At 41.0% G+C, this 12,694-nt stretch overlaps 1 protein-coding gene across 1 annotated transcript in view; it reads right to left on the reverse strand.

Moving 5' to 3' along the window:
* Positions 1 to 8,134: 8,134 nt before the first annotated feature.
* Positions 8,135 to 12,694, reverse strand: part of camk1d (calcium/calmodulin dependent protein kinase ID) — a 61,085-nt gene continuing 56,525 nt past the window's right edge. Inside the window, exons 8-11 of the mRNA XM_022749324.1 lie at positions 11,732 to 11,810; positions 11,506 to 11,593; positions 10,633 to 10,894; positions 8,135 to 9,387 (exon numbers count right to left, since the gene is read on the reverse strand). Coding sequence (XP_022605045.1) covers positions 9,263 to 9,387; positions 10,633 to 10,894; positions 11,506 to 11,593; positions 11,732 to 11,810 — 554 coding nt within the window. The 3' untranslated portion in view covers positions 8,135 to 9,262. The remainder of the gene's footprint in view (positions 9,388 to 10,632; positions 10,895 to 11,505; positions 11,594 to 11,731; positions 11,811 to 12,694) is intronic.

Consider the following 12,694-nt stretch of genomic DNA (forward strand, 5'->3'; position numbering starts at 1 on the left):
ATCACACACACACACCACACACACACCAAAGCACTGAAATGAAAATTTTGAAATCAAAGTACTTCACCTCCCTTTTGACATCCATTCTAATAACATGCACACATCTCAGCAATCAAACACAGACACACAACACACAACACACACACACACACACACACACACCAACACACACAACATGTGTGTGTGCGTGTGTGTGTGTGTGTGTGTGTGTGTGTGTGTGTGTGTGTGTGTGTGTGTGTGTGTGTGTGTGTGTGTATGTGTGTGTGTGTGTGTGTCTGTGTGATGCTGAATGTGTGCATGTTATTAGGAATGGAGTGTCAAAGGGAGGTGAAGTACTTTGATTTCAAAATTTTCATTTCAGTGCTTTGGTGTGTGTGTGTGTGTGTGTGTGTGTGTGTGTGTGTGTGTGTGTGTGTTCCCCTGCACTGAACCGAGGTAGAAAGACGGTCGGGAGGAAAATCTCCAAGTGAGACAGAGGGCGAAGCAGAGGAAGTGTGATGATTTGAACCACAGGAAGCTCAAGCAGGCTAAACTTTGCTAATAAAGCGCCAGTATTAACACAACTTATCTGGGACAAGCAAATCCACACCTCCAGGCTAACGCTGCTCAGCGGGGAGAACTCAACATTATCTCAAGCAGTCGCTTCAGTTGACGATAATTTCAAAGTTGAAGACTGCGTTTGAACACGAGCAATAGATGTTAGCTTATTAGCTGTAGTGTTCAAAGGGTATGTATGAGCATGAGGCAGCCTGCAGCTCTTCTGTCTACTGTTGATATATCATCTCCCACTGATTGTTCTTTGCTCTTCAGTTGTGTTCATGGCCAGGGCAGAGTGAAATTCAGATATGGCACAAATGGATATTAAGTCAATGGGGCAAACATGCACAAACATACACTCCAGTCTATTATGAAGTTGGACAAAAGCCAGTCAGCACTGATGAGAATCCCACCAGGCCACCAGTGCATTGAGACAGAGGAGTAGCAACTGTATCATGTAAATGTACAGACTAAGAGTCCACAGCCATGTTGGTGGCGCTGTAAGGTTGTATTTAGGCCATAGGTTCATCATTAGTTTAGCATATTAGCATGCTACATTTGCTAATTAGCTATAATCACCAAGAACAGCAGAGGCTGATGGGAATTCTAGTCACCCCATGTATTATAAGAACCGGATACTGGACTCACGTTGTGCATCCCACTGCACATGCTCATTAATGTTTCCCCTGCTGGCCCCGCCCACTTGTTCCAACTCTGCATAGACTTTTCATTGTGATGAAGTCACAAAGATAAAATTCACTTTTCCAGATGCAGGGAAAATTTTACACGTTTAAAACGTCCATGGAATAGAAGTTCTTAACAGAAAGAGTAAGAACCAACCTGGTTTGCGGTTCTAGGTCTCATGTTCACAGTTTTACATTTGTGTTTTTTATAATCGTGATCTATGGGGAAGGTTTGGGGATTTTTTTATTGCAATACCGTGATTGACCACTGGAACATATTAACAGCATGGCAGAGTGGTGGCGCCATATCCAGCTCTCTTTATACATCAAAGTAACCCTACCATTATGATTAAAGATTTAAAAGATACTGGAAAATATGTTTTTTAATTTCTACAGTATATTCACATATTTTGAAGGCAGTCGGGTTTAGGTACACATCAGTAACTGGCATCTAACACTTACACAAGAGTGGTTTATGTTTTCACTTTGATCCCTGAGGATATATTATATTACCATCTGTTTCACATACATCATAAACGTTAGCTTCTCCAACAGGTGAACATAACCTGCACTTTATGTAACAACCAGGTTGTATTTTTTGGGTTAACATGCTACATACTACAAGAAAAAAATATTTCAATGCTATCTAAGGTCAGAAAAATGACAGATTATAAAACAAACAAACAAACAAACAAATTAAAAACGTCTTCTCATGGTGTCACATCCTCCCAGACACACACACTGGCTGTTAAACAAAGTCTGCAAGTTTGTTATGATAATTAATTTATGTTGGTTCTTAATCTAAAAGTACCATTAAGAATTCATTAATTTTATTTTAGCCAATAGCTAATCAATCCCAAAGTAAAATGAATATTCAACTTGTTGAGCAGCGAAGCATCAAAGAAACTTGAAACTGTCACAGACACAGTCTCTTCAGTGCTTTTTATCTAAACTCTTCCTGAACCTTTAGTTACAAATGCACTTTATATATTATTTAACTGGGGTGTAAACCAAAGGAGAAACCATTCAGGCTCAACATACTTTAATGTCTGGAAGAAACATCTGTAGACAATGTGTTTTGAATGCTTTAGCCCTAATAATATATCCCAACATGTGCCTCCAGCATTTGCAACATCTGTCTTGTGTCTGCTAAACATCTGCTGTACAGCATTTGTATATATAGGCTATATGTCGGTCAAAGTGTCTGGTGTCTGCTGTATATCATATTCGCACACAGAGAAATTTGTTTATATTTGTAGGAATATAGTCCTTATTCTCAGAATAAATAATACTAATAAGTCATCCTTGTTTTATTTTGTCAGAGATGCACACACACACGCACGCACGCACGCACGCACGCACACACACACACACACGCACACACACAAAAAAGATAAGGGTAAGGAGTAATGTTACGATCATTCAGGATTTATTCCAGGAGAAAAGACAAACAAAACACAATCAGTCGCTCTGGCCTGTGTCGTCATGGTAACTCTGATATGTGCACATGATTGTCGAAGGCATCGGATATACAAGCCCCATTAACAGAAAGTCATCATCATCATCATCATCATCACAGCACAATAAGTGCGGCAGGCAGCGCCCGCTCTGACACATGAGGGTGTCGTCAACGTGACGACGGTGCACAAGATGGGAATTTGTTGTGGTCACATGCAGAGAGTAAATACAGCCGGCTAACTCAGCAGGCTCTGGACGAGGACACGCACAGGCAGACACCGGGTCCCAAGAAGCAGCATGTGGAGTCTGAGTGCTACAAACAGTTTTCAGAGGCAGAGCTGTTGTCAACGTTGAGGGCAGAAGCAAAGAACAGTTTTACATTAGACTGACACACAGCTGCTGGCGGGGCAGATTTACTGAAGCTGACAACAATCCAGCAGATTCTTCAGTCCATGGAAGAAAATGCTGATATTATGACTCCTAAAGCTTCATAAGAGACACTTGCGTCCGTCTAGTTCAAAGAAGTCTGATGATGATGGACCATGTGTTTATTGGCTCGACATTTTCAATGTGTTGTCAAAGCACAATTCCAATCATTCAATGTTAAAAAAAAAAGGATCCTCTGATAAATACACAGCCAATTATACTTTACTTCCTTGGAAGAAGAGTTGGCAACAGGGCTGAACTTTGTGTGTCTACAAACATTTCAGCCACAATCCAGCTGTCTAGACAGGCCACATAACGGCCTCGCGTTTTACTCACACGATTCATCTGTAAACGTGACCCAAAGCAGGTTTTTACTGCCCAAATCCATTTTCCTGAGTGCTCCCAAAACACAGGTGACCTACACCTCAATCCTGCGCCTGAACGCCTCCTGTGTGGACACTTAAAGAGCCGCTGCTAACGTGCTGCTAATGCTACACATTCTGTTGTACACACATTGATAATCACTTTGGATCCCTTGATAAAAATAATTGAGAGAAATTAATTTAGATTATATTTAGTCTCAAAGCGATTTCAGTTAGCCTAGCTAGGCTATAGCTCACGAGCTAAGCTAACATACTGACTTTAAAGGTCATAAATGCATGAAAAACATGAAAAAATATCTGTATTTTTGATTAGATTTTTTGCCATGTTTATGAAGGCCCTAGAAGCAGTGCTTAGCTATTAGGCTATTTTGCTGTAGGAACCGGAGTCATTACTGAAGATAACTCCTACACAACTGTGACAAAACATCAGCTCAAACACATATAAATCACTTCGTTTTCTCACAATTTGTGCTCTTTGGTACAACAAAGCCTTGAAATACCAATCAATAAATTGTTTTCACATTATTCACGTTGCAGCAGTTTTCATTGGAACACAGTATCTTGTGGTAAATATTTGCCGGTTTGTATCAATGAGATTCTTTCTGCCTCTGAAAACTGTTCGTAGAACTGACACTCATCTGCACTGAGTGATCTCAGCTTTTCGTGGACTCAGGCATCTCGACCTGTGTTTGTCTTTACATAATACAGAGATACTAACATCATACAAGGGCATATAAGATTATGCAAACACTCATGGTGAAGTTGAACTCTTGAAGCACTTTTTTCGACATGCTTGTGTTTTCATCTTTTGTGACGATGCACTTCAGCAGCGCCTTCTTTAAAAAAAAGAAAAAAAAAAAAAAAGTTTCAGAGAGGAGTGTGAGCTCACGGGGTAATGAGCGGACGAGAGCAGCCCGTCGTCGCCTCAGCGCCCACAACAGTGTGTTTCTGAGTCGGTCACAGCTTTGGATTTCTTCCTTTAGAATGGCAAAAACGTAAGCCTGAGTTCAGTAAACGATGCTTTCACTTTCAGTTGGAGTGACACTGAAGTGGCGGTGGAACACTGATGGCATTAGACTGTGCTGCGCAGCTCTGCAGGTGGCAGTCACACAGTGCTGGACAGTAGAAAAGCAAACTGCAGTGGGGAGTAAAGGGAAAGCTTTTTTTTTTTTCTTTTCTTTTTTCTTTTTTTTTTTTACATTAAACATTCCATAGAGAATACAATCAACTTCCCTCCGCACTCACTCACTCTCTCATTTACTCACACATGCCTGAAAAGCAAAACATTCGTGTATATTATCTTGAAAATGATCATTCATATTCACAATCTATTTACAGTAGCATCTTTAACATGGAAAGATTCATTCAGAAAACTTTTCTTTTTTTCTCACTCTCTCTCTTTAGCGAACAAAAACAGCAGACATAAAACCACAGAGGAGCGTGAACCTGAACCCTCTGCCTGCCTCACAGCACATCCGTAAAACCCAACGACATCATATTTAATGAAAATACACTTACAGTCTTGGCTGACCATCCTCTAACATCTGTGCCAGATAAAAACCTGGTACACCATTTTTACAATGTAGCTCATTCAATAATAATAATGATGATAGTTAAGTGTATAATAGTAAAGTGATTGAAATCGTATAGGATCTGGCAGGGATTCGGTGTCTTGCACTTACATATATTTTTTTTTTAACTATAGCTGCTGATGTTTCCTTATTCCACCTTCAAGAAAAAAGCACTGAAAAAACATGTTAAAAAAATGCATAGCAGTAAATGGGTACGTGTAGATGATTACAGTGAATAATCAGATTAAGGTGATCATTGGAATAAAGCCCTTACATGGTTAAAAGGTTCCCTTAGTGACATGTGGGTAATTACGAGGATTGACTTTAAAGTGTGGTTAGTAGAGAAAAATGTAACACAAGACCCCGCTGTAAAAAACGTCAAGAATAAATACAGGTTTCTGAAGCTGAACTGTGTCGACATGTAGAAGGAGGAGACACGTGGGTGTTGGAATTCAGTAAGAAACACTAAAAAGTTAGCTTTCTCTATGACTGCTTTGAGAAGTGCACATTTAAAAAACACAATAAATCAGGTTAGCTGGCCTTAACTCAGACACCTTACTCTACTATACCTCTACTGTGACTGGAGTAACCGCTGGGACCACATGCATAAAGTAACTGCAGTGTTTTCATCCAAAATGCTCTGAAAATCTGTCGTCAGTCTCCATAACGACAAGTGTCTGTTCCATGACAGTGCTGTCACCACATATGCAACTAGCTGAAGTGAATGAATTATTCTGAATAACAATGCAGCAAATGTGCTGTGTGTGTGTAACTGCACATTCAGACCTGAAGCGGCGAGCGTAAAAATTTGCTCTGGCTGCTCTGACAAGGACGCTGTTGAAGTTTGTGGTCGCTCTGACGTAGATGACTTCAACCTTTTTTTTTTCTTACGCCCACGCTGCTCGGGACGCACCGCCAACTGGCGTGCTGCTGCTCGCCGGCAAGAGACGCCTGCTCACAGAGAAAAAGAATGACTCCCAGTCACTTTGACATTCTCGCCACTTTCAGTCTGAACGTACAATTATTAGTCCAAACATATGAATGAGTCAAGGACAATTCCAGTGTGATTAACACCACAGCAACAGAAGATGACACATCTAGTATAGGTCAAGCCCAAAAAATGCTGGCTCATACATATCCCATAATGCAATTCAAAGCAACTTTCATTAACCCTCCCTGCCTCCTAAATGCCAACATTTCAAACCCCACACTTGTAGTTTGAACTGCTGCAGAGACAACCCTGATGACATCATCAGGGTTATTTTTTCAAACACATCATCACGATTAATGCACCGTGGAAAACAGTCCCAAAAAAATGCACTACTTACTCCTGTTAGAGTGACATTTGCTAAAAACTACAGCAGCAAGTGACAAGTAGGAACCAATGGACTGAAGGCCGCAGACAGGGTAGGTAGGTTGGACATGATTTTGGTCTTTCCGTGGGATTTATAAACAATAAGAAAAAGATATATATATATATATAGCCATCGTTATGAGTGATAAAAGCTAGAGATCATATAAAACTGAGGAAACATGGGGAAAAAGCATAAAATCCAAACACACTGGAATTGTCCTTGCAGAGCAGAGTGAGGAGGTTTATTCACAAATGTCTTGTTATGGTTTGTTTTAGTCAGTTAGTTGTTCAGTGCCAAATAGGTTGGCCTTCATACACAAAACAATGCAGCGAGCCAAAAGTGAATTCCAGAAAGCTTGGGTGAGTGTTGATTTACTGTTATTTTTTTACCTTGATTTGACTTGACTTGTGGTTTCACACTCACTAAGCAAAAACGGATTAAACTATTATTAAACAAACTACTATTAATAATTTGCAGATACTTTTCAGCAGCACTCTGTGGAGATAGTAAAAAAAGATTAGGAAGAGAAAGTCTCAAGTCTTCTTCTCTCCAGATTAATTTGCAGCTGGAGTTCAGCCCTTAGTTTTACTTCACTGTCTTGAACAACTTCAGATCTGACTGGTTCTGTTCAAGCTAGTTCACCAAGTACTGCAGAATGAATCTAATTATCTTTGTACCTCGCACTAGTCTTTGGCTACAATTCACAATAAAGGGATCAGTAGAATTGCATGTAATAAAGACGTGACAATCTGATATGTGTGACAGAGCACCCAGCATTGTACACTTCTGCATTCTGAATTATGTCTGAAAGGCCATTACCACAATTTAAGCTACTGTCAAGTCACGTTCAAGTAAAGTCTGAGTTCCATTAAGAACAACAAGAAAAAAACTTAAAAAAAACTTAAATAAAAAGTCTTTTATCACTTTAAATGAGACATTAACTTGCTTTTAAGAAAAACTTGAAGAGCTCCAAATTACACAAAAAACTGTTGCCTCACTCAGATTTCAAGTCCACTGATGTTTTCTGATTCAGATTTTCTACAAGTTGGCCAATGGTGTGAACCAACCAGGTGATCAGGTGACACTTTTCAGTATCGATACCCAGTCCTTGGTGGTTCACTCTGAAACCATGTCCTCAATATTCAATATTCACTACAACGACACAGCTAACTCCTTGAGTCCTGGGTCACTGACTATGTTGCCACGACGCCTGGACCATGACAGAAACCCCTAAACCGGGATACCGGTGTTTGCCGGCACACAGTGCAGCTGCAGTTTTCCCTGAGCACGTCTGAACTGGGTGCAGCCTGACAATGCAAGAAGGTGAGATCATGGCTTCATTAGAGGGGGAATGAACAACGGCAGGCAACAGCTTCGTGGGCCAAATACTCTGAGGACCCATGTGGGAGGCAGTTAAATACCTCTGAGACGGTGTCTAACATGTCTTGTATATTTTAGCTACCTTGAAACTGCATTGCGCTGCTTGTGGCTCCTTAGTTTGGGAAGTCAAATGACAAACTATCTCTAATCACAAACACTCTCAACTGGAGGCAGTTTGCCAGTAAATACACATCTCTATCTTTTCCTATCCTATCCTAAACCTGCTGCATGCTTCATAGTAACCTGTACGTGCGCCCGTTAAAGGGCGATTGTTATAAAAGTCTTATAAAGTAAGAAAATAATAAACAAATCAGAATCTTTCAGACAATAAACAACTTGTACAATGCTCTGACATCCACATTTTTTTTTTTTTTATAAAGGTTTACAATCTCTACTCTCTGTCAGAAAAACATAAGTGGATGGCGGCTAATCTGTGTCTGAGAACATATCTAACCCTCTCTGTGCAAAATAGATAAAGCGCTTACTCATGTTTTCACATCTCAACAGTTGTATGGTACTTTTAAAGCACTTCTTAAAGCACAAACAAACAGACAAAACAAGCTTGTAAGGATATAGAAAAGATCTTAAAGGTGCTATGTGTAGCATTTTAACATGGATAAATCATTGTCTCATCAGTTTGCAAAATTAGTAGAATTTGTGTAAACAAGTGAGGTCATTGCTCAGAAGACTGTTGGCCTCTATTCTGCATTTTACTCAGATACTCGGTCAGATTTGAAGGGAAATCTTCATTGCTGTACGGAGAAGGGTGCCTATTCCAGAGAATGTGGTGATGGAGGAAGCCAGAAGAAACAATGGGCTTCTGGGAAATGCGGTCTCAATCTAGAGAAACTCTCTTCTTGGCTATGGTCTTATTTATTTACAGTCACAATACCAAAGTAGCACTATCAATCTGACAATGATATGTTTGTTTGAAGTTACACATAGCACCTTTAAAATGAACAGTAATAATAGAAAATAAAACAATCCAGTTGCCAACAGTCAAACCTAAGTTGGAAAAAAGCTAAATAACGTTGTGCAGGAAAGACCAGATTCAAGAGGGAAGTTGATGTTGACTGACAGTGAATAATATGATACCACCGGCCCCTCCTGAACCACTAATTACAGCTCAAGCTTGGAGCAGTCGACGCCCGTTTATCATTAAATAGCAAACGATCACAGCATTCCACACGAACATCCTCAATGAGAGTCAGTGGCCGTGCTGTTGTTGTTCTGGTGGGCGGGTGGTGGGTGTACAGTATGGCGCTGTGTGGCTTGAATCGGTGGGGTGGAGGTAAAGTCCTCTGCTCTCCCGGGAGCAGGGCGGGGAACTGGCTGGGTGGCATCCAAGAGGAAGTACAGTAAGGAGAGGAAGGGAGAAGAGGGTGATCCTTCTCCTCTCCTGTTGTCCTCTGTTTCTCTCTGCCTCACAGCGCCGTGGCCTCCCAGCTGGTTCCCCGCGGGACCTGGCGTCACTTGGTCTCTGTGAGCACTGGGGCGGGCACCGCCGAGGGGTGTGGCCGGTTCAGCTCCGCCCCTGCAGCAGGAGAAGAGGCTGCGGATGCCAGACTGCAGGGCGTGGCTGGCGCAGTGACACCTGAGAGGGAGCACTTAGCTGTTACACCAGCAACATTTTTATAATTTGACTGTTTGCTAAGCCCTGCTGCACTTAGTTACTGTTGCTCCACATATCAAGTCTTGCGTTCTCGCACAACACGTTCACAGTTTACAGTGATAATGGTGACAGATTCATCATTCCAAATTTTTGTAATTTTTGAAACAATGGGTCCTTGATTAGATGAGCTGTAGCTAGCTAGCTATTTAAGCTAACATTAGCTCGATGAGTTGGACGAAAACACCATGTCCAGCTGATCTTTTTAAAGCCAGTTGATGCTGATTTGTTTTAAAATAAGACTCTTGTGAAAGCGTCTTAAATATAGGCTTGATGTCACAGCACTTGACATGGCATCATGCAAAAAGCCTAAGGCTAAAGCTAATGTCCCCTGTAGCGGGACTACTGCAACACTTGCAGCTGAAGTGTAGCAGACATGTTGCAGTGTCAAGCCATATAGTCCCAGTATTATGACAAGTGTGACAAGTAAAAATGTAAAATGACCAATGTAGTTCTGTCATTTCATTTTAACCATTTGACTAATTAGCTTATGTGTAGCCTATACTTTCATTCTTTTTATACTTTATTGTTTGTACTTTAAAATAGTTTGGTTTACTTTAGGCCTTTAGGATAAGGTTTTGCAGTGTGAACACAACACTATTTTGGATAATTTTGTTTGGCGGAGGTTGCTGAAATGTAAACTACCCCAAATACATCAGTACATTGCTGCTAATGTTAGCCTACACTCTGATATGCTGCTGTAGCACAGGACTGGCTCCTAAACAGTTGGAAAATATCACACAATGAATGTGCTATTGTGTAAAGTGTGTGTGCTTTTTTATGAAACCTTTAACGACAAAATAACAAAGTAGTTAGTGGGTCGTTAGCGTGTAAGCTAGTTAGTTGGACACGCTAACATTTGAAGCTCACATCAAAACAGAGAAACAGTGTTTAATTTAATCCCTACATTTTTGCTCTTGTGTTTTGGTTTTGGAAATGCTAAAAAACAGAGATACCACCCTCTAAACTCTTCATATATGTAGTGTGTCTCTTACTACAGCCCCACACATCACTTCAGCTTGTGGGGAGATTCAGAACTTGCTACGCTATGATTGGACACTTGCTGTTTGGAGAGAGTTTTAGCAAATAATCAAGTCATTAACTTTTTGGTCCTGCACATATGTTCGTCTTGCCTCTCTGGTGCCACTGATACTATTCACTCATACTCACATTCCTTGCGTGGAGCTGCTATGTTGTTGTCAGTGGAAGTGGTTTTGCTGGCGGCTATGTTGGTGCTCTGGCTCTGAGCCGCCTGGCCGGTGTTTTGGCTCTGAGCTGGCTGGTTCTGGCCCGCCTGGCTCTGGCTTTGAGCCGGCTTCTGTGTCTGGCTCAGCCTGGTCGGCGGGTTGGAGGCGTCCATGCTGCTCCCCATGCTGCTGCCAAGCTGTAGCCGCCTCATGTGTCGAACCACGGCGGTGGCATTGAACGCTTGCTGGATGGATGGAGAATTTTGGTAAAATAAAAGCCATTGCAAAACACCATTTTAATAGCATCGTTTATTTTATATGATGCGTTTCTTGTTAAAATAGGATGTTTTGGTGAGACACATCACTGAGGGCTTATCAGTTAGACAGAGTCAAGGCCGTGATGGTTTAATTAACTGAAGTTTTTATTTCAACCTGTTGGTTGGCATGAGATCAACGCACTGTCTCACGAGTGGGGGGGGATTATTTTTGGTGATTTTTCATTTCATCTTGACTTTGAAGTTATAGACATGTACAATCTGCTTTCAATGAACTATCACTAGTGTTAAAGGGCCATGATATGGCTTTCTGCTGTATTTTATCTTCCATCAAAAACATCTGAGGTTGAAAACGAGCTGGATGCACAGTGAAGAGCTGAAGCTGACAGACTGTTCCTAAACAAAGTGTCTTCTGAGAGCCTCAGGAGGAACGTGGCCGACTCCTGACCATATGGCTGGCCAGGTATATGACTACAGAGTGATTCATCCTCTAGAAACAGTCGTTTGAGGAGTTGTCCTGGAGCGATACGTGCAACAGAGCCATGACCACAGAGAATAAACTGTAGTAAAAAAAAATTTACCCTCCATTTGCTCTTGGCGAAGTTCTTTCTGATCTGTCGGCTGACTGACTCATGGATGTTCTTACAGAGAGCCGTATCCCCAGCGATCCTAAAACACACACACACACACAAACACACCCAAATTCTCTGTTAACACCTCTGAATGTACATCAATATCTTTATTGATTTTATGCCTTTTTGTTAGCCTGTTTGACACTGTGTATGTGTGTGTGTGTGTGTTTCTCACCAAGGGTGTCTGAGTGCCTGTTCACAGGTGAAACGCTTGGCTGGATCTTTTTCCATCAGACTGCTGATGAAATCCTTGGCTGAGAGAGAAAAACATTATAAAGGTCATAAACTGTCAATAACTTCATACCATCATACCAACTTGAAATACTTTTTTTATTTCTTTATTCTGGGGCAGCAGTTTATATTACAAAACATGCATCAGGAAAAGACACTCTACTTTCCTCTGCCGTCCACAGTTTTTCAAAATTTCAGAACTTTATACAGTTTGGGGAGGTAAAGTGTGCACATAAGAACAATGGAAAGCATCTGAGGGGGGCTGGAAGTAAATAAAATAAAGTAAACAATGAGGTCAGAGTAAAATAACATTACAGGGTCAATCATTCAATACTTCCTGTAATTTAGGGGCCTTACATATTTGATCCACTCGATAGACTTTCCCATGACATAACTGTCATTTACTGTACAGTATCTATCAACTCCTGTATTGTTGGGGTTCAGGAAGTAAGCGCTTTTTTACAAGCAGGAATCAAAAGAAATAATTTTTCTGGACAATTCATGCTTTAAAAAGCAGTTTGATGAAGATGAAGCTAAAATTAGCTAATTAGGCTGATGGGAATATCATTAGTTTTGAAGGTTTTCTATAAACCAGTGGTTGTCAAACTTTTTCACATCAAGGACCCTAAACTGACACATATGAGACCACAGACCCCCATCTGGTAAGACTTTTTCTTTTAGATATTTAATTACAGAAAGCGTTTGAAGCCCATGATTGAAATAGTTTTATACTCTCAATGTGTTACTTGGGCTGAACCAATCAGAGCACAGCTGGACAACACTGTCTGATCCGACCACATGGGGGATGGGGCATGCCTCTGTAGAGAGGACACAAACAACTCCAAACCTAAGTCAAAATTCAGTGTCATAAAAATATAACTGTTGACCTGATGATGGCGCTAGATGA

This window comes from Seriola dumerili, unplaced genomic scaffold (assembly GCF_002260705.1).
Source record: "Seriola dumerili isolate Sdu_G_001 unplaced genomic scaffold, Sdu_1.0 BDQW01000138.1, whole genome shotgun sequence".
Lineage (NCBI taxonomy): Eukaryota > Metazoa > Chordata > Actinopteri > Carangiformes > Carangidae > Seriola > Seriola dumerili.